The 19,405-nt window shown below is 42.0% G+C and overlaps 1 protein-coding gene across 1 annotated transcript; it reads right to left on the bottom strand.

Annotated features, from left to right (window-relative positions):
- Positions 1-388: 388 nt before the first annotated feature.
- LOC148102135 (protein NLRC3-like) lies at positions 389-18,932 on the bottom strand. Its single transcript, XM_087843563.1, has 10 exons — positions 18,826-18,932; positions 14,130-14,256; positions 13,941-14,042; positions 12,487-12,562; positions 10,216-10,420; positions 8,246-10,064; positions 5,124-5,297; positions 4,674-4,847; positions 1,421-1,467; positions 389-1,272 (listed from the first exon to the last, which is right to left on the bottom strand). The coding sequence occupies exons 2-10, from the start codon at positions 14,216-14,218 to the stop codon at positions 734-736; spliced, it is 3,225 nt and encodes a 1,074-aa protein (XP_087699689.1). The 5' UTR covers positions 14,219-14,256; positions 18,826-18,932; the 3' UTR covers positions 389-733.
- Positions 18,933-19,405: the final 473 nt, after the last annotated feature.

Genomic DNA, 19,405 nt, shown 5'->3' with positions numbered 1-19,405 from the left:
GATTATTCTTCTAATGAGGCGTCGACCATGTTTTCAGTTCTTTGGAAGAAAACATCGCCCTTTGCCATCCTTACTTTTCTTTGACTTCTTCAAATGCAGCTGAACTCCAGCTGGTATTTTATTGGACTTTGCAGCTGTTTCTGGTCATCAGTTCATTCCTGCAAACCTCTGAACCTGAACAACAATGATGCTGCATTGCTGGCTGATCCCAAAAGGTTGATTCTGTTCATCTGGACGTTTTCAGAAACGTTTGCTCACTGATCAGGTGACTTCTTCAGTCTCAGCTGACTGCAGCTTTACAACCTTACAAACAGCACATTTGCACAATGACTGAAACCAGCAGCACCTGATATATATGATACTAATATAATACATATACATATATAATCCATACTAATGATGAAGGAACTGAGCTCACAGTCCATTGTTCATTCAGTGAACTACTCAGTTTATTTTGGGCCTCAGAAATGCTCACTCTGTTTGTACATCACTGTCAGCAATAGACTCATTCTGCTGTGTGGACAGGAACACATGTGACATCACTTCCTGTTTGTTTGTGACTGAAGAGGAAGAAGTTTACAAGGAATCATTTAGAAGAGTTTCAAACATCAACTGATTGAATCTATGAATGTGAAAACGTGTTTGTGAGTGAAAGAGACAGACATGTACAGACTGAACTATCTGTTCAACAGTCAGAGTGTTTCTGTAACAGGAGACACTCTTTACACCCCACTCAGCACAGGGACACTGAGGCACCAGACCAGACTCTAAACCCAGGATAAAGAGTTTGAGTGAATGTGGTGTTGAAGGTGTGGAGGTGGATCAGAGTGTCAGAGGAGACTCTGTAGAAGGACAGAGTGCCAGCAGGACAGTCCACATACACTGCTGCTCTGTTGGAGACAGAGGAGGAGGAGGAGGAGGAGGAGGAGGAGGATGTTTCTATCTTATTGTGCCTGACAGAATGAGGACCATCATCAGAGCAGTACAGACTCCAGGACTGATCATTGTATCCAAACACACAGTCATTACTGTTTCCTTTCCTTCTGATGCTTCTGTAACTCACTGATATATCAACTCTTCCTCTCCACTCGACCTCCCAGTAACAGCGACCAGTCAGACCATTTCTACACAGCAGCTGATAATAATCATCAAATCTGTCTGGATGATCAGGATATGACTTAACCTCTCTCACATGTGTCACCTTCCTGTTGTTGTCAGACAGTTGGAGGTTTGTGTTCACTGTGTTTGTGTCGATTGTGAGTTGACAGGAATCTGATGGAGAGAACAAACACAATCCAGCTGCAGTTATTGATCCATCATCTGTTCATTGATTGACACTTTGATGATGACTCCTGACATGATGAAGATGGTTGAATGTGTGCTGCTTTGTTTTCATGAATCCCATTAAAAACACACTTACACTTCCTCAGACCTGGTCTCAACCATCGGACTCCAGCAGGCTCCACCCTGAAAGGAGGAGGGGGGTCAGAGCAGCACAGTCAGCATGCACACATGGACATTACATGGCTCTCATACACACACTGTTACACACTGATAAAGGAACAGTCCAACATTTTCACAGATACACTTCAATCCATACATGGATCAAACTGCTGATGATTGGACTGATCCTAGATCAGTTCATCACTGCATTGAATGAAATACGACTGATTCAAACTGTGACCTTCATTATCTTTATATTCCTCTTCTGTTTAGGTGGAAAGGACACCTCCCTGCCTTTGCTGCCAGCTGGTTTTCTCCTCTTGGAAACACATTTAACATGGCTGACACTTTATTAGGTACACAGTGGCCACTGTCTCAGGTACAGTACACCTGTGACCTAATAAAGTGGCGGTCACTTGTTTATGAGCCATCTCCCTTCAGCTTTTTTAGCCGACCTGTTTACCTCCAACTTTTTATCAGCAGCAGCGAGCCACAGACCGAGTCCAGCAGGAGCAACAATCCCACCACAACGTCTCCAGAAATGACCTCGTCTGGTTTCATTATTTTATTTCCACACAGAACAGACTGGATGTTATCAGCACACAGAAATCACATGAACTTGTGCATTAAAACATGTTAGTGGATTATCCACCAATAAATGAGGAGATATTGGACATGTTAACAGATGACAGATTAGGCCTGGGTCTGTAACACTGTTAGCAAACACAGAATATTAACCAGGAACAGCTCATTCATTTCCATCATTTAAGTTGGCTAATACGAACCACACCTCATCTCCTAATGCACTGAGCTTTCCTTATCTCTGACTCTGACTGCTGGGTCCATGGTGTTCCTCCCCCTGCTGAGAAGGTGCAAACAGCTGCCTTCTTTGCGTCACATACATCAGTCTGTCCACTGTCATTCTTTCCATGACTTTCCCACATGAGATGTTAGAGCTGTAGGCCTATAACCTGTGGTCTTAGTGGGGTCTTTCCCTGGTTTCACAGTTCTTTCCAGCTTCCTGATATATTCTATTATAGAAGAGCAGCAGAGCATCCTCTAACTGCTTCATCATGATGTAGCACACCTGATCCTTCCCAGGTGAAGTCATTTTTATGCATTTAAGAGCTGCTTTGAATTCAAACATCACAAACTGAACATTAGAACTATCCTCCTCTCCAGGATCTTCCTGATTTAACATTTCAATATGATTCATTTTTATTCTCTCACATCTGCCGTCATCACTTCAATTATTCCCACTGTGGATTTGATCAAATTGTTTGCCCAGCATCTCTACATTTTCCCATCCATACTACCTGTAGCTCATTAATAATATTAATACTGGAAACTGCTGTTGAAGCCTGATGGTGACACTTTCTGGCGAAGACGTTAATTGCAGCAACAGGACTGGCTGGCTTATGATACACTGGACATTTCCATCAGTGCGTTTATGAAGCCACTGTAAGTAATAACAGGTTTATTACCTGTCAGGACCTTTGTGGTTATTAGTTTATTGCATGGCCTTTTAATGTGTGTCGAGAGGAGTTGTTGTTGAAGCTGACAGCATCATTATTATTTCAACTGTTTAATAGGTGTTATGTAAACTACATTTATATTTCACTCATTGTGGGAGAATCAAAAGCGCTTTGTTTTCTCTGCTCACAGACAACACAGATACACGCATGTATATACAGCCCACGTCCAGCTCTGCATGCACTTCTTCTGCTCCATTTCTATAGAGAATAAACAACTTAACAGAATCATTCTCCATTGTTTTCAACTCAACCAGCTGCATTTAATGAAGGAGTTTGACTTTACTTTACGAACACTGCTGTTGTTTCCTGTCTGCATTCATGTTCTTAACTGTACTCCACACATTCTGAATGGGTGTAGTTCTTCCTAAAGTACTGCAGTATTCCTGCCAGTACATCCTTTTAGTTTTCCTAACTGTTTCCTCACCTTTGATGCTCGTTGCTATTTTTTCCTCAATGCAAATTCATGCTAAGCTCCTCCATATCCATCCCTGTTTCTAAACCTGTAATAATTCCTTTAATGTGTCTTTGGCCTAATTATGAGTCTGTCCACATGTTTTTAGTTCCCCACTTGCTTTGGTTTCTTAGCTCTGATTCTCTGAAATTCATCCTTCATCATTTACTGGCATCTCTCCCTCTCACTCCCACTATCCCCAGAATACCAGAGTATTCATCTCCTGGTTTATCATATGACCTCTTTACATTTTCTCCAATCATCCCTGCTTCTAGAGTCTTGCCCCATCTGCAGGCAGTCCAAAAGAAACTGCCTCTGCCATTTTCTTCTTCTTAATCTTTGATTTTTCTCTTCACTTTCTCCATTGGGTCTTCTTAGACAGACTTTTCAGAAAGCAGCAACATTTTTTGTGCCCCATTTTTCAAATTGTGCATCTTACTTCAGCTTAATGTGTTTACTGATTTGTTTTTACACAGGTCATGTAAAAAAAGTGTCTGACATTCAAAAATCCTACCAGAGGCTCAACAAAGCTGAACTGAAAGACAGCACGGGCACTAAATCAGAGCAGCACAGAACTTAAGCACACGGTCCATAGAAGCTGGGGTCTACAGGTGTACCAGGACAAGCTTAGTGGTAAGTCCCCCGAAAAAGTTTCACTTGTGCTGTTTCTGTGTAAATTACTGGTTTATTTGAACAATTTCATCAGCTGAACCATAAATACTCCAAAACAATTTCTTTGTGACTCAGTGTGATTTTGCATTTTGTAATATTAGCATGTCAAACTCTACATTCTCTACACAGATGAGAAATGAAGTGTATTTAATAATAAAAGTTATCTCTCAGAGACAAAGTTAGTGTCTCATTCAGGTCTGTATCTGTGTCGTCTCATACACATGCAGTGCTCATATTTGCTGTTTTGTTTGTCACTCAGACCTCTTCCTGACAGGGGCAGCAATTTCATTTAAAGTCACATTCACTGATACAGGCTGCTGGAGTTCCAACCAGGAGGGTACACACATGATCCAGGGAAAAAATCTGATTAATATTTTTGTGCTGAAACTTGAACATATATGTTCTCTTAGATACATATTAAGATGTTTTACTACTTTGATTTTGTAGTAAAACACAGGACCTTTGGGTTAGATATAGGGTGATTTGACAAATCATGTCTGTTGCAAATGAGGAAGCCATTTATCGACCTGACTCAGGTTTTAAATCATCATCAGAAAAGACTGAATCCTGACCTGAGAATTCCAAGTGTACACTTTGGACTTTCCACTGCAGAAAATAGAAGCTTCAGTCCTGAATCCTGCAGGTTGTTGTTACCCAGATCCAACTCTGTCAGACTAGAGGACTGGGAGCTCAGCACTGAGGACAGTGTTTCACAGCTTCTGTCTGACAGGTTACAGCCACTCAGTCTGAAAAAATGATGACAAGAAGACATGAAACACTTGTGTTAAAGTATATTCATGGTGCCATGAGGAGCTACTACATTTACAATATTTCAACACTGTTTCAGGACATGCTGGAATCCTTATTGCCTCATGTTACAAAAGTCAAATGTGGCAGTTTACTGTGACTTGAATGGATTCATTAAAAAAAAACAAAACATAAACACTGTTAATTTTTTCCAAATGAAATTGATTAAATGACGTTAATTGGATGAAAAAAAAATCGATATTGCTTGATCTGACCTCAGCGTTTCCAGTTTGCAGTATTGACTCTTCATCCCAGCAGACAGAAGCTTCACGCCTGGATCCTGCAGGTTGTTGTTACCCAGATCCAGCTCTGTCAGACGGGAGGATTGGGAGCTCAGGACTGAGGACAGAGCTTCACAGCTTCTGTCTGACAGGTTACAACCACTCAGTCTGAAATCAAGCGGGAAGGGAGACAAGATCAACAAAACAAATCAGAGCTTTATTGCTTTTTTTGTTGTTTTTAAGCAGAAATCAGTGAGGTGCTGGTAGATTCTGTTCTTTTGGTTTATTACCCAATAACACACACATACACTAATATGTATGTGACCTTTGTAATAGTAGCATTTACAATGCAAAGCAACAGCGATCACAGATTGAAGGGGCCTGAATAAAACTACAATGCAGTGATTTTTAAGATGACCTGTTCTTCCAATTTCCAACAACAGATTTCTCCAACCTTACAGTTAAAAATAATTCTTTACCTCATACTGAATCTTGGTGCACCTCCCCCCAGTTTATTAAAATGAAGTGGTACTGAAGTTGCTGTAAGTGATGTGTGATGCCACTGATTTCCTTTCTGATCCAATACAAAGAAAAATTCAGGCTGGTATCTGCGATACTGACGAAAACTATTCCTTCAGAATCAATAGAAGACATCATAAGAAAATATGATGTTTTGTATAACATAAAAAGCCTGAATTTTAAAATATTCAATTAATAATCAAAAACAGATGTGACTGAAAATAATAAAACTGAGAAACATTTCATGGCCATTGCTACGGGCCATTCTATCCTTTTACAACCATTGCAAGAGCTTGGTTGGCATAGCCGGCAATAAGTTGGATAGTAATAAGTCCGGTGGGTGATGGGCTCCACCAGGGCTGCCCTTTGTCACTGATTCTGTTCATAATTTCTATGGACAGAATTTCTAGGCGTAGCCAAGTGGCGGAAGGCTTTCACCTTGGGGGGGTCTCAGAATCTCATCTCAGGTTTTCGCAGATGATGTGGTTCTGTTGGCTTCATCGGGTGATGGAACGGTTTGCAGCCAAGTGTGAGGCAGCGGGAATGAGGATCAGCACCTCCAAATCTGAGGCCATGGTCCTTAGGGTGGAGTGCCCACTCCGGGTCAGGGACAAGTTCCTGCCCCAAGTGGAGGAGTTTAAGTATCTCGGGGTCTTGTTCACGAGCAATGGGAGAAGGAGGCAGGAGAACAATGGGTGGATTGGTGCTGTGGCTGCAGTGATGCGGACCACTACAACCTGGTTTGCCTCTTACCTGTAATTATTTTTTATTTAATTTAATAACTGTACAGTTCTCTCTGTTTATAGTAACCGTTGTCCTTAATGTAAATATGTAAGAAAAATTGTGTATGTTTCTGTTCTGTGTCCTGTGTACTGTTTGTTTGTATATTTGTCTTTTTGGCTGCTGTTACAACCAAATTTCCCCTTGTGGGACAATTAAAGGATTATTCTATTCTATTCTATTCTATTCTATTCTACCGATCCATCGTGGTGAAGAGAGAGCTGAGCGTAAAAGCGAAGCTCTCAATTCACTCAAGTCCCTACCCTCACCTATGGTGGCGAGCTGTGGGTAGTGACCGAAAGAACGAGATCATGGATACAAGCGGCGGAAATGGGCTTCCTCCGAAGGGTGGCTGGCCTCTCCCTTAGAGATAGGGAGAGGAGTTCAGCCATCCAGAAAGGCCATTGAAAGGAGTCAGATGAGGTGGTTTGGGCATCTGACAAGGATGCCTCCAGGGCAAGGTGTTCTGGGCATGTCCCATCGGGAGGAGCCCCCAGGGTAGACCCAGGACACGCTGGAGAGATTATATCTCTCGGCTGGCCTGGGAACGCCTTGGTGTTCCCCCGGACAAGCTGGAGGAGGTGGCTGGGGAGAGGGAGGTCTGGGCTTCTCTGCTTGGGCTGCTGCCCCCACGACCCGGCCCCGGATAAGCGGAAGAAAATGGATGGACGGATGGTGTTATTTTCTCTCTCTTTCCTATATTAAATATTTTGAATTGTATTTTTGTTGCTTAAAGCCAACAGCTGCTGTTTTACTCCCAGTACACTGTATATTTTTAAAAAAGCTAGTCTATAGTCAACTTTAAATGCTCTACAATCTGAACAAATGGGATTTGTAGTTTTAAAGATGCAGTGAATTCCCATCATTTAAACATAGACAGAAAACCCCGGAACCTGGATTTAAGTCACTTTACAAAGTTTAGCAACCGTGCTATACAACACTGCCAGCTACATATTTCCTCCCTCTATACAGGGATAGTACCTGCCTGCAGCACTACTCTGTGTTAAGATTTACTTTTATTTGTGTTGGAAGAGGTTTTCACCCCTGCCACAATTCTCACAACTAGCATCTTGGCAGTTTGTGGAGCTGAAATATCTTCACACATGACTCGCTTAAGATCATCACCTGAGTGAACGAGCACACGTCAGCTGTGAAGCATTTTTACGGCTGTATTTCACACATTACTGTGACAGGTGGAAGAAGTAGTTCCTACTAATCATTTAGACAATCCCAACAATGCAGTTACTTTCAACTGTGTTCCTGTTAATAATAAACAAAAAAATACCCCAAATTACTAAAATGTTGATATTTTAATAAATTCTAGAATAGAAATAATATATATCAATAAATAACAATCAACACACCACAACCCTGATTCAGGTGAACCAGCCCAAGGCTACATACCAAAAGAAACGACAAAAGAACCAAATTCTCAAAAATCCAAACAAAGAAATATTAGCACACATGTGATTCTGCACTTGGGTCCATCCTACCAACCAACCTCAGATCTCCACGCATGATCACATCAATGCACATACATTTGCAGACATACAGATTTTAATGTTCTGTTTTTAGAGTTTAACTAGAGTGTTTAATGTGGGTTCATAGATCAAAACATTTCAAGCTCCTTAAGTGTTTGAAGGCTGTATCAAAAGTTCATTCAAGTTACAATATTGTGGTCAAAAGTTCTCCTTTTTTCTTTTATACTATACAACTACGTAGGCTCATAGTTTTAGGACATGGATCTGTCATGGAAGAAATCTATGACCACTTTTAATTAACATTTTAAAAATAAACATGATCACAGATTTACTTACAGAGCTTTGTTGGAGGCTTTGACCACTGGCAGCAGCCTCAGAAGAGCCTCCTCTGAAGCAGAGTATTTCTTAAGGTCAAACACATCCAGATCTTCTTCTGATGACAGTAAGATGAAGACCAGAGCTGACCACTGAGCAGGAGACAGTTCATCTGTGGAGAGACGCCCTGATCTCAGGGACTGTTGGATCTCCTCCACTAGAGAACGATCATTCAGTTCATTCAGACAGTGGATCAGATTGATGCTTTTCTCTGCAGACAGATTCTCACTGAGCTTCTCCTTGATGTACTGGACTGTTTCCTGATTGGTCTGTGAGCTACTTCCTCTCTTTGACAGCAGACCTTGAAGGAGAGTCTGACTGGTCTCCATTGAAAGACCCAGGAGGAAGCGGAGGAACAAGTCCAGGTGGCCATTTGGACTCTGTAAGGCCTTGTTCACAGCACTCTGGTAAAGATTTATTTTCTCTGGAAATGGTTTAAACCACAGCATAAACTGGAAAGGCCACCAAGAGCCTCTTGTTTGTTGTTGTTCCAGCAGATTGAGTCCAGAGTTGATGAAGGTCAGATGGACATGAAGAGCAGCCAGAAACTCCTGAACACTCAGATGGATGAAGCAGAACACCTTGTCCTGGTACAGTCCTCTCTCCTCTTTAAAGATCTGTGTGAACACTCCTGAGTACACTGAGGCTGCTCTGATATCGATGCCACACTCTGTCAGGTCTGATTCATAGAAGATCAGGTTTCCTTTCTGCAGCTGATCAAAAGCCAGTTTTCCCAGAGACTCAATCATCTTCCTGCTCTCTGGACTCCAGTGTGGATCTGTCTCAGCTCCTCCATCATACTTGACCTTCTTCACTTTGGCCTGAACCACCAGGAAGTGGATGTACATCTCAGTCAGGGTCTTGGGCAGCTGTCCTCCCTCTCTGGTTTCCAGCACATCCTCCAGAACTGTAGCAGTGATCCAGCAGAAGACTGGGATGTGGCACATGATGTGGAGGCTTCGTGATGTCTTGATGTGGGAGATGATCCTGCTGGCCTGCTCCTCATCTCTGAATCTCTTCCTGAAGTACTCCTCCTTCTGTGGGTCAGTGAACCCTCTGACCTCTGTCACCATGCCAACACAGTCAGGAGGGATCTGATTGGCTGCTGCAGGTCGTGTGGTTATCCAGAGGCGAGCAGAGGGAAGCAGTTTCCCCCTGATGAGGTTTATCAGCAGCACATCCACTGAGGTGGACTTTCTAGGGTCAGTTAGGATTGTAGTTTTGTGGAAGTCCAGAAGAAGTCGACACTCATCCAGACCATCAAAGATGAACACAACCTGGAAGTCTTCAAAGCTGCAGATTCCTGCTTCTTTGGTTTCAGTAAAGAAGTGATGAACAAGTTCCACCAAGCTGAACTTTTCCTCTTTCAGCACATTCAGCTCTCTGAAAGTGAATGGAAATATGAACTGGATGTCCTGGTTGGCTTTGTCTTCAGCCCAGTCCAGGGTGTATTTCTGTGTTAGGACTGTTTTCCCAATGCCAGCCACTCCCTTTGTCAGCACTGTTCTGATTGGTTCATCTCTTCCAGGTGTGTCTTTAAAGATGTCTTCTTGTCTGATTCTTGTTTCTGGTCTGTCTGGTTTCCTGGATGCTGTTTCAATCTGTCTGACCTCATGTTCATCATTGACCTCTGCAGTCCCTCCCTCTGTGATGTAGAGCTCTGTGTAGATCTGATTCAGAAGGGTTGGGTTTCCTGCTTTAGCGATGCCCTCAAACACACACTGGAACTTCTTCTTCAGAGCAGATTTAAGGTTACGATGACAAACAGCAGCTGGAAGTTCTGAATAATAATAATAAAAATACAACTTCAACAAATATGTTTTACAAAATGCTGATGACAATTTCTGACCCACTGAGAAATGACCGAACACACTGGTGTCATGAGTGTCTCATTTCTCCAGCAGCTTAAATCTTTATAGAAATCCTCTTACTGCTCTGCAGACGGTCAGCCAGCTCCTCCTGCTTCATTCTCCTCAGGAAGTCCACTGTGATCTTCACAAATGCCTCTCTGCTGCTGCTCCTCTGCTCATCATCCTCCCTCTGAAACTCCAAGCACTGGGGCTTATTTGGATTCAGAGCCTTCTGGATCTTCTTCAGCTCGTTCTTCACAAAAGTGATGATGATGTCCTCCAGCAGCTGGAACAGAATATTTATGAATGACCCACCACTCTGAACTTCAGTCTACACAACATCAAGAAGGTCCTGAGGAAATGTGAACGCTGGTTTGAGGGCGGAGTCAAGGAGGCCATTTATGTGAAAAGGGAAAAACCATCTCTGAATGGAGGAGGGGCCTAAGGCTACATCTGTCACCATCTTTAACAACACTTTAACAAACAACATGAGATTTTAACAGTAATGTAAAAATCCTGTGATTCATTGTTATTAAGCACAAACACATCTATGGCCCCGTTTCCATTAGTAGCTGCTCAGATCGACTCACAACAGGTCGCCACGACTGGACTGGATCCACTGGTTTCCATTACAGTTGAGGACCACCTAATGTGGTCGTCTCTATATAGCCGAGTGTCAACTCACATCATTAGTAAGTGTTAATGCTCCTAATTTCCATCGTATTTGTCATTTATTGTCAAAGTTATTGAAGAAACAGTTATTCAGCTTCATTCTCACTGATCTCAACTACAAACTGTTTCACTTTGGTTTCTGTTTAAAGCCTCGATGTTTAAAATGTTTCCCTGTGATCAATGTTGCCTCTAATTTTTCATGTGTCTGAACACACAAACTCCCTGAGCGTCCCTTGGACCACTGTGAGCAACTGCAGACGTGTGCACTGTGGTCACGCCAGCACCGAATCCATCCAAGTTACATGGTTTATTAAAGTAATCTAATTACAGCATTTATGTTAGACTGCTTTTAATTAACTGCTTTAGCCCACTTACAATGAAAATTAAAAACAACCTTGTTCATGACCTGTGTAGTATGTTAACAGTATTGGAAGTAAAAAAATAACTTGAACTCCAATTTTGAAAACACAACTTCATTTAAGTTTTTATTTATTATTAAGCTCTGACTTGTATTATGAGTCTGTGGTCTGGGAGAGAGTCTGTAACTCTGGATGCAAAATACAGTAAATAATGACCAGTGCTGGGCAATTAATTATATAGTTACTTCTTCAAAAAGGTAAAACAAAGTTTTTTGCAGCTGTTTACCTAAAAATGCAGGCAAGGCGTTTTTTTAAATAAACATTTCAAACTATTTACAGAACAATCAGCTGTTCTGCATCAAATCTGATGCCACACAAATTATTTTTGCCACTCCAAAAAATAATTTCTGTCCACTATGAGATGAAGGAGAACAACAGCCTGATACCTGCAGGCCTGACAGCAGCAGATGTGTCACTGCGGTAACACCTGTAACACTCAGCAGTCGCCTCATTGTTCTGACACACAACAACACAACTACTGACTACACTACACACTAACTACACACTGACTACACACTAACTACACACTAACTACACACTAACTACACAAGATTTGTGCTAAACGTCACAAATCTCTCACATCTCAAACACGCCGTCACTCCTAAAACTTCCCCCTCCCTAAACAACTAAATGCCATGTTGCCATATCATGTTTTGATTGGTCGGCATGGTATTTTTTTCGACCAATAGGAAAGGGTGGGGTGTTTTGGTTTCATCTTTGCTCACAGGTGGAGAGCGCTTTCCTTATGAAACGCTGTTTTTACCGTTTCTTCCCACAGTAAATATAAACAAAAATATTATACAGGAAGAAAACCAAACAACCAAACCAACTCCAAAGGTTGTACACGTTGTCATTAACGTGGCTTCACTCCACATCAGCCACTTTGCTAAAACACCGGTGTCGGCACATGAGGACGCTGTCATAGCCTGTCAGCGACGTTGATTAGCTGCGTATATACGAATGTGAATCGCATCATTGGCTGGACTATGGGATAAGGTGGCATCATTCTGATCCCATACGGGAGCAGCCAGTCACTGACTAACACTGCAAAACTGAATTGTTGACCTATTTACTTTAATTTCAATTCAGGTGGATTTGTTTTGTGTGCAATGCAGATTTTCTGTGCACAGAGACCGTGCCAGCAGTCAAAGTTTGTTTCTTTTGGACATTTAGTCCACAGAGTCCTGTGGTGTTCTGAAAGGGACCTATAAATAAATGTATTATTAATAATAATAAAAGTAGTTGTTGTACATGTACAGACCATAAATATGGAGTCCAGCTGTGTTTGATGCTGCTGGGCAGACTGACCACTGGGAACCTCTGAGCTCTGCTGCACTCTGTGGAGGAACCATGGAGACACACACACACACACACACACACACACACACACACACACACACACACACACACACACACACACACACACACACACACACACACACACACACACACACACGAGGCCACTTTGATTATTGAAATGTGAATTTAGCCTCTAAAAGCTGTGTTCAGTCACTTTTGCTGCTTCCCTTGTTGCATCTGTATTTGTAGTTTCTCTGTCAGAGATCAAAATGATCAATAATACAAATGATCCTCCAGAGTCCTTCCACTGTTATCCTGATCACTGACACTTCTTTGTTGTGTTTTAAACTCTGTAAAAACACAAAGATCATAATTCCCTGAATGACTTCAATGTTTTTCTAACTGAACTTTGCTTCTAAAGTTAAAGGCCGTTTCTCAGTAAATGTACTTGTGATACGTCATCATTCACAGATCAAGTACGTTTCAACTCAAAGAACGTATAAAGCCAAGTGTGTAAGTTCATCTCTGAATGTTTGTGATTCCTACGTTAAGTTTAACAACGATATATGAAGCTCGGACGTCTGTGCGCTGCTGAGTCTGTTTGTTTGTTCATTCCAACCATCAAACTGTTCACCTGCAGCACAGTTAGTTTGTTTTTCAAAGTAAAACTGTGAAACACTTTTTTCATACTTGTGTTCAGTTTTGTATAGAAATGATGCAAAATTCAGTGTCAGGTTAAATGTGACAGAAACAGCTCACACTGACATCCATGCTGATAAAAGATGAGTGCAGGAAAACTGTGTTTGCATTTATTTGCACTGCTTTCCATGTGTGAATGAGGCGAGTATCAAAGTGCTGAGAGGAGAAAAGCTCCATATAAGAACCATTACTCCCAGTATTATTCCAAACTGGTCCAGCCTATAAAGATGAACTCTGTGAACAGCTGACCTGTGTCATGTGACCAAGAACACAAACATGATCTACTGTCAGATCAGGACACGTCACAGTTACTGTGTTACTGTTTAACAGCACACTGCAACATTCACACGTTCATCTAACAAACTGGATCATTAACAGCTGCATTTTCACACGTTTCACTTTGATTCACTACAGATTCAGCAGACAGAAAGAAGTTGATGAGGAAACAACAGTTCAGTTCATTTCTCTCCTGGTTGATGAAGATGGCAGCACTGCTGAGGAGCAGGAAGTGGGGATCAGACTGAGTGAAGAGTTTCAGGACAGACAGTTTGAGAACATCTCCTCTTCCTAAAAATAATCTCTGAGTATCTGCTGTGTTTGTGGAAACACTCCAACACACAGCGCTGCACATATGAACATGTGTGTGAAACAGAGCTGACATTAAACATGATGGAGGATTTATTCACAAACACACAACAACATTTACACACACATTACCTCTCTGCAGGACGACACACGCCTGATTTAAAGTTAATAACATCATCTTTGGACTTGTCACTCTGTAAGGACACAGAGCTGGGTGGAGGTCCAGGTGGGTTCCTGTGAATAATGATGGAGCAGTGATGTGAGTGCTGAGCTGTGACATGGAGAAGAGTCATGATGGACAGTTAGAGATGGTCATCTCACCTCTGAGCTTTGGTCTGGCTCTCATGTTCCCCACACAGAGTGGTTTTAGAGGGAGGGACTCCCTCCTCTCTGTCCTCACACTGATCCATGCTGCTCAATTCAGCTCACACACACTTTCTACCTTCACCTGCAGAGGAAACACAAATCATTCATGTGCACATCAACTGAAATCCTCCTTTCCATCATGTGTGCTGTCCAAATATCAGCTGCTTCATTCCTGCTTCATCTCAGTGTCAGCTGAGAGAATGACAAACCCACTACGTGTCAACATTTGATGGATGATGACACAGAAATGTGAAATGATATTGACCTAAATCTGTCCTGATGATGATGAGAAGCTCTGATGAGTTGTGACTGTCTGAGGTGTTACTAGGATGTAGAAACACTGGAGCTCAGCCCTGAAATCTTTGCTGTTTTCACTTGATAACAGCAGCTGTTTAAAGTTACTGAGTGTGTTTGACAGTAAAGTGAATGTAAATGTGAGACACTGTGTGCTCACAGCTAAAGGCTGCAGTCAGCTGTGTTAGAGCCTCTTTCACACAATGATCCTTTAATAAACACTCAGAGCTCCATGTTGATGAAGCAGTCATGTGTGAGCTTGTGTGCTGACATGTTGACAGTTTGACTTCAGCTTTTACTGAAGAAAATCCACAGAAGGCTGAAAGTGAAGCATCACTTCCTGTTTGAGGAGAGCCAACAGTCTGTTTACACGTAGGGTTGCCAACTCCCTAAGAAATAAATAAGGGACACCTCGTGGCCAGGGCCAGGCGACCCAGTTGTCTTCACCCTTCCCAGTGTGGTGAATTTTTTAGCTCTTTTTTTGTGTGTGAAATTATTTTTTTAACCATTTGACTTGAATTTGATTTAAGTAGATTCGTATTCTTTGTGATATCAACACATGGGAAACAAAAATCATTTAGCCATTTATTTTTAGCTCAAAATGACAACATTAACACAATAAAACAGGTCTCTTTCTTAAACAGAAGCCTGTCATGCTTAACTTTTGAGAATAAAAGTAAATCTTTCTTTAAAAGAACTCTGTCCTGCTTAACTTAAAATTATATAAATTAATAGAAAACAATAGAAAGAAAAATATTCTTGTAACAGTGCACATTTAGTGCATTTAGTGCAATTGGCTTCAGTAGAGGCATTATTTCAGCTTTTGCTCCCGTTTGTAAACCCACTTGTTCCCATGATTATGCATCATAACTCATCATCATTATTCATCTATGTATTACTTTTATGTATTACTCATCTATTTGTTGTAATCATCTATCCTTGCAGTTGTTTATTACACAAAATAAATTGTATTATCACACTTCTGGCCACATAGCGCTGATATTCACTGCACATGCCCATTTTAACCTTAACCAGTGGGTTTAAAAACAAACCAACCAGTGTTTACATACCATATCTGCTTCTGCCGTGGCCTGGTGGACAAAAATTGGTTAAGGGTTCCCCGAGCTTTCACGCCCCTCATGTTCTTCATGTGCCTACCATTAGAAGCATGCCTATGGAAAAAGTGCGCCGGGACACAGTGCAGTGCGCTTTATAGGTGTTATCGTGCACTTTTCCAGCCAGGTGTTTTCCTTTTCCCATTCTTCCTGTACGTTTGCAGCCTTTTTTTCTTTCTCTGTGAGGAACAACCATTGCTGGTCTAATGCTGGGCTCACACTGTGCGATTTTTTGCCCCTTTTGAGCCGATTTTTGAGTCGTGCGACCGTTTTGGTGATCGGCCGATTTTGGCCTTCATCTTGCGTTGTGCATCGTGTAGTATACGTGGGGTAACGAGAAGCGATTAACACCTCACGACCAGCTCCCGATCATCAATCGCTCGTGAGGGTGTCACCGCAGCCACTCACACTGCTCACGCGCAAACACGTAAACGTCGGTGAAAAAGACGGAGCAGCACGGCTGTGCAGCGTGTGATCCAGACACAAGCGATGGAGGCACAACTTGTAGAACTTTGGAAAGCTCATCCGAGCCTTTTCGATGTGGCATCACCAAATTATCACGACCACAACAACCGTGAAAATAGTTGGATTTACATTGCTGCTCAATCACAGCTGCCTGATCATGTTTTTCATTAGCAGTTTAGCAAAGTTGATGGTGGCGTGTGTCTGTGTGAGTGAAAAAGAGAGGGAGAGCGAGCGACAGATTTTCTGTTATAACCTTCATTTTATGGAGGCACAGTGTGAGCACTCAGGTCGCATCAGAGCATCGGGCGGTATAGTGTGAGACCTGCATCGTGACCTACGAACTTATAACCCCTGCGAGCCATCGTGCAGTTTTAAAATCGCACAGTGTTTGCCCAGCTTCAGGTGTACTGTCGTCTGAGACTTGCACCGCAGTGTCGGCGTTTGTTTCCCTGTTGGCCATGCTTTTTGTTGTGGTCATCTGTTGTCTTCCGGTATTTTCTCCGCAAGCGACCTTTCCTCAACCAATGAGATGAGCGGTAATCTGAATTGTCATACTCGAATTGTCATAAGTGCGCTGTCAGTTCATTGGTCACAAAGCAGGAGCGGGGCTGGGAATGATGTTTTCAAACAAAGCGTTAATTACATTAAAACTTATAGACTACTTTTGATTCTCACTGTATTACGGGACAAAGTGCGTCCCTTATTAGCTCAATACGGGACGTGTACTTTTGTTTCTAAATACGGGACGATTCCGTTTTTTAAGGGACGGTTGGCAACCCTATTTACACGTCATGTCTGAGTTACAGCTGGAATAAATGATCATTTGCAAAGTCTGCTGCTCTTTCTGTAACCATCTGACCATCAACTAACTCTGTGCTGCTGCTGCTCTCATTCACAAAGTGCTCAATTACATTTTTAACTCGTGTCTTTAAGAGCTCTTAGCGTTAGCTTAGCTTTAGCATGCTGTCTGACTAGCTTAGCGTCAGAGCTCTGCAGGTGTGTCGTGTGTAAATATTAATCACAGTGACAGTGAAGGAGGTAAAGGTGAGAAAAACACTGCAGCTAAGCTGTGACGTCATCACGTACGCTGCGTCCTCTGTGGGCTCTGAGTGAACTCACAAAGTACAAACTACAAGTACACAAACACGAACGTAGCTCAGAGTGGCGGACACACTCGGCCTCGTTGGTCCAGCTGTGAGTCCGTTACCGTGAACTATGGAGCGGCAGATTTGTGCTGAACTAAGCTGCACACAGCTGATGTTAGCCAGGAAAACATTACACACTGACTTTAATGGAGAGACCGGAAATACAAACACACACAGTTTGTTGTGTGAAGAAATCTATGGGCTCAAAATGTGGTCATAAATATTTTGTACTTGTAAATTGGTTTTGTATGTGTAAAAAAAATTTGTGTGTGTGTAAAAAAGATTTGTATGTGTAAAAAAAATTGGTGTGTGTGTAAAAAAGATTTGTATGTGTAAAAAAAATTTGTGTGTGCGTAAAAAGGATTTGTATGTGTAAAAAAGATTTGTGCGTGCGTAAAAAAGATTTGTGTGTGGACTTAGCCAAAAAAAAAAACGCTGCAAGTTACAAGTACGAATTTTGACCCTATTTTTCTTCCTTTCATCTGATTGGTCAATGTCATGTCAATCACAAATGTAACAATCCAATCAGAGAACAGATGGGTTTGGCTGTCGGAGGGGCGCTTTTTTTGAACTGCAGGTCCTTGAAGGGTAATACAGTTTGAAGCTGGAGGATCTCTATATAAATATCCGATAGCAGCTAGGTCCCCTAACTTTCAGTTGCTGTTGAAAGGATAAAGTTGTGGTATATCAGTGGTTAGAAATACCATTATTACTTTAGGATTTGTTTAACACAAAGTCAGGGCTGACCCGGGACCATTGCTCTGAGTCACAGTGCGCAGCATAAAAGTCCTTTCAATCGGACGTGGGATGTGTTGCTAATGCTAACTGCTAACTAAAAGCAAAGGATCCAGAATTTGTTGCTGGCTGCTGAGCTCTGTGGGTTTTTGCAGCAGCTCTACCTGTACTAGATGCACCTGCTCCTTGTCTTTTCTATCTCTGACTTTATGTCCTCTACAAGAGTTTCTGTTTTTTTGCTGGTTCTTCCAATGTTCAATAAATACATCTATGTACAAACATGTATGCTAATTCATAACGAAGAAAGCTTTGTAATGAAGACTGTCATTTCCAAAACACTGCCCGCCCCCACCCCGCGGTCCGCAGCGCTGTTGAAAAGGCTGTGGAAGTCCCTGTATTAAACACGTCGACCTGTGACACAAAAATCACCAAACTCGGACGACCACAGACTGTTTTCCTTCGTGGTGATGAAGGAAAACGCTGGGTTGGCATGTAAAAGGGCATTTATTCCCTTCAAAGACCTGCAGTTCAAAAAAAGCGCCCCTCCGACAGCCAAACCCATCTGTTCTCTGATTGGATTGTTACATTTGTGATTGACATTACATTGACCAATCAGATGAAAGGAAGAAAAATAGGGTCAAAATTCGTACTTGTAACTTGCAGCGTTTTTTTTTTGGCTAAGTCCACACACAAATCTTTTTTACGCACGCACAAATCTTTTTTACACATACAAATCTTTTTTACGCACACACAAATTTTTTTTACACATACAAAACCAATTTACAAGTACAAAATATTTATGACCACATTTTGAGCCCATAGAAATCAAACATGAGCTGAACAAACAGTAAAGTTCCTAAAGACAAACTGTTAAAGGAGGAAACAAAGCAAACTTACAGTTTCTTCACACACCAACAACAAGCTCCACTCCACACCTGGACACTAAACACGGACACACAGGTGAGCTGCTTCCTGGAAGGAGGCGGGGCTCCACCTGAAACTCAGCACAGGTGGGAGGGGCTCAGCTCTGTGTGCTGATGTGTTAACTTTAAAAATATGCCACCTGACTGCTCAGACTGAGTCAGAGTAAAGTTCACATGCTGACGTGTGGAGACATGAAACCTTGTTGTAGCTGCAGGTGTGAACACACTGATCCCAGATCAGCTCTGCTGTATTTGTAACATGAACATTTCTGCTGCAAAGCTTCAAATGTTCAGCATGTTTCTCTGTTTCCAGTCTATAGATCCAGTCACACTTTCTACCTTCACCTGTGCAGGAAAGACTGAGAGCAGAGCTGAAACCAACCGTCCAATCAGTGAGCAGCATCAACACCTGAGCTTCATTCAGACTCTGTTATTGAAGATGTTGTTGGTACAAAGTTCATCTGCTGCTCACATGAATCCATGAAAGATTTATTTCACTGAATGTTTCTTCAAATCTCATTTCAACCTGTTGAAGTCATGAATGAAAGTGCAGA

This window comes from Neolamprologus brichardi, chromosome 7 (assembly GCF_056152115.1).
Source record: "Neolamprologus brichardi isolate AB-2024 chromosome 7, ASM5615211v1, whole genome shotgun sequence".
Lineage (NCBI taxonomy): Eukaryota > Metazoa > Chordata > Actinopteri > Cichliformes > Cichlidae > Neolamprologus > Neolamprologus brichardi.
Note: the sequence above shows the minus strand (reverse complement) of the source record. Positions and strands in the feature narration are given on the sequence as shown.

What these genes read in the sequence shown, in the direction of transcription:
- LOC148102135 (XM_087843563.1), bottom strand. Translation starts at nt 14,218, where the DNA reads ATGGATCAGTGTGAGGACAGAGAGGAGGGAGTCCCTCCCTCTAAAACC. An exon ending in AGCTGGACTCCATATTTATG is followed by an intron (nt 10,421 to 12,486) that starts GTCTGTACATGT and finishes ATTCTGTTCCAG; the next exon opens with CTGCTGGAGGACATCATCAT. An exon ending in GGCTGACCGTCTGCAGAGCA is followed by an intron (nt 10,065 to 10,215) that starts GTAAGAGGATTT and finishes ATTATTATTCAG; the next exon opens with AACTTCCAGCTGCTGTTTGT.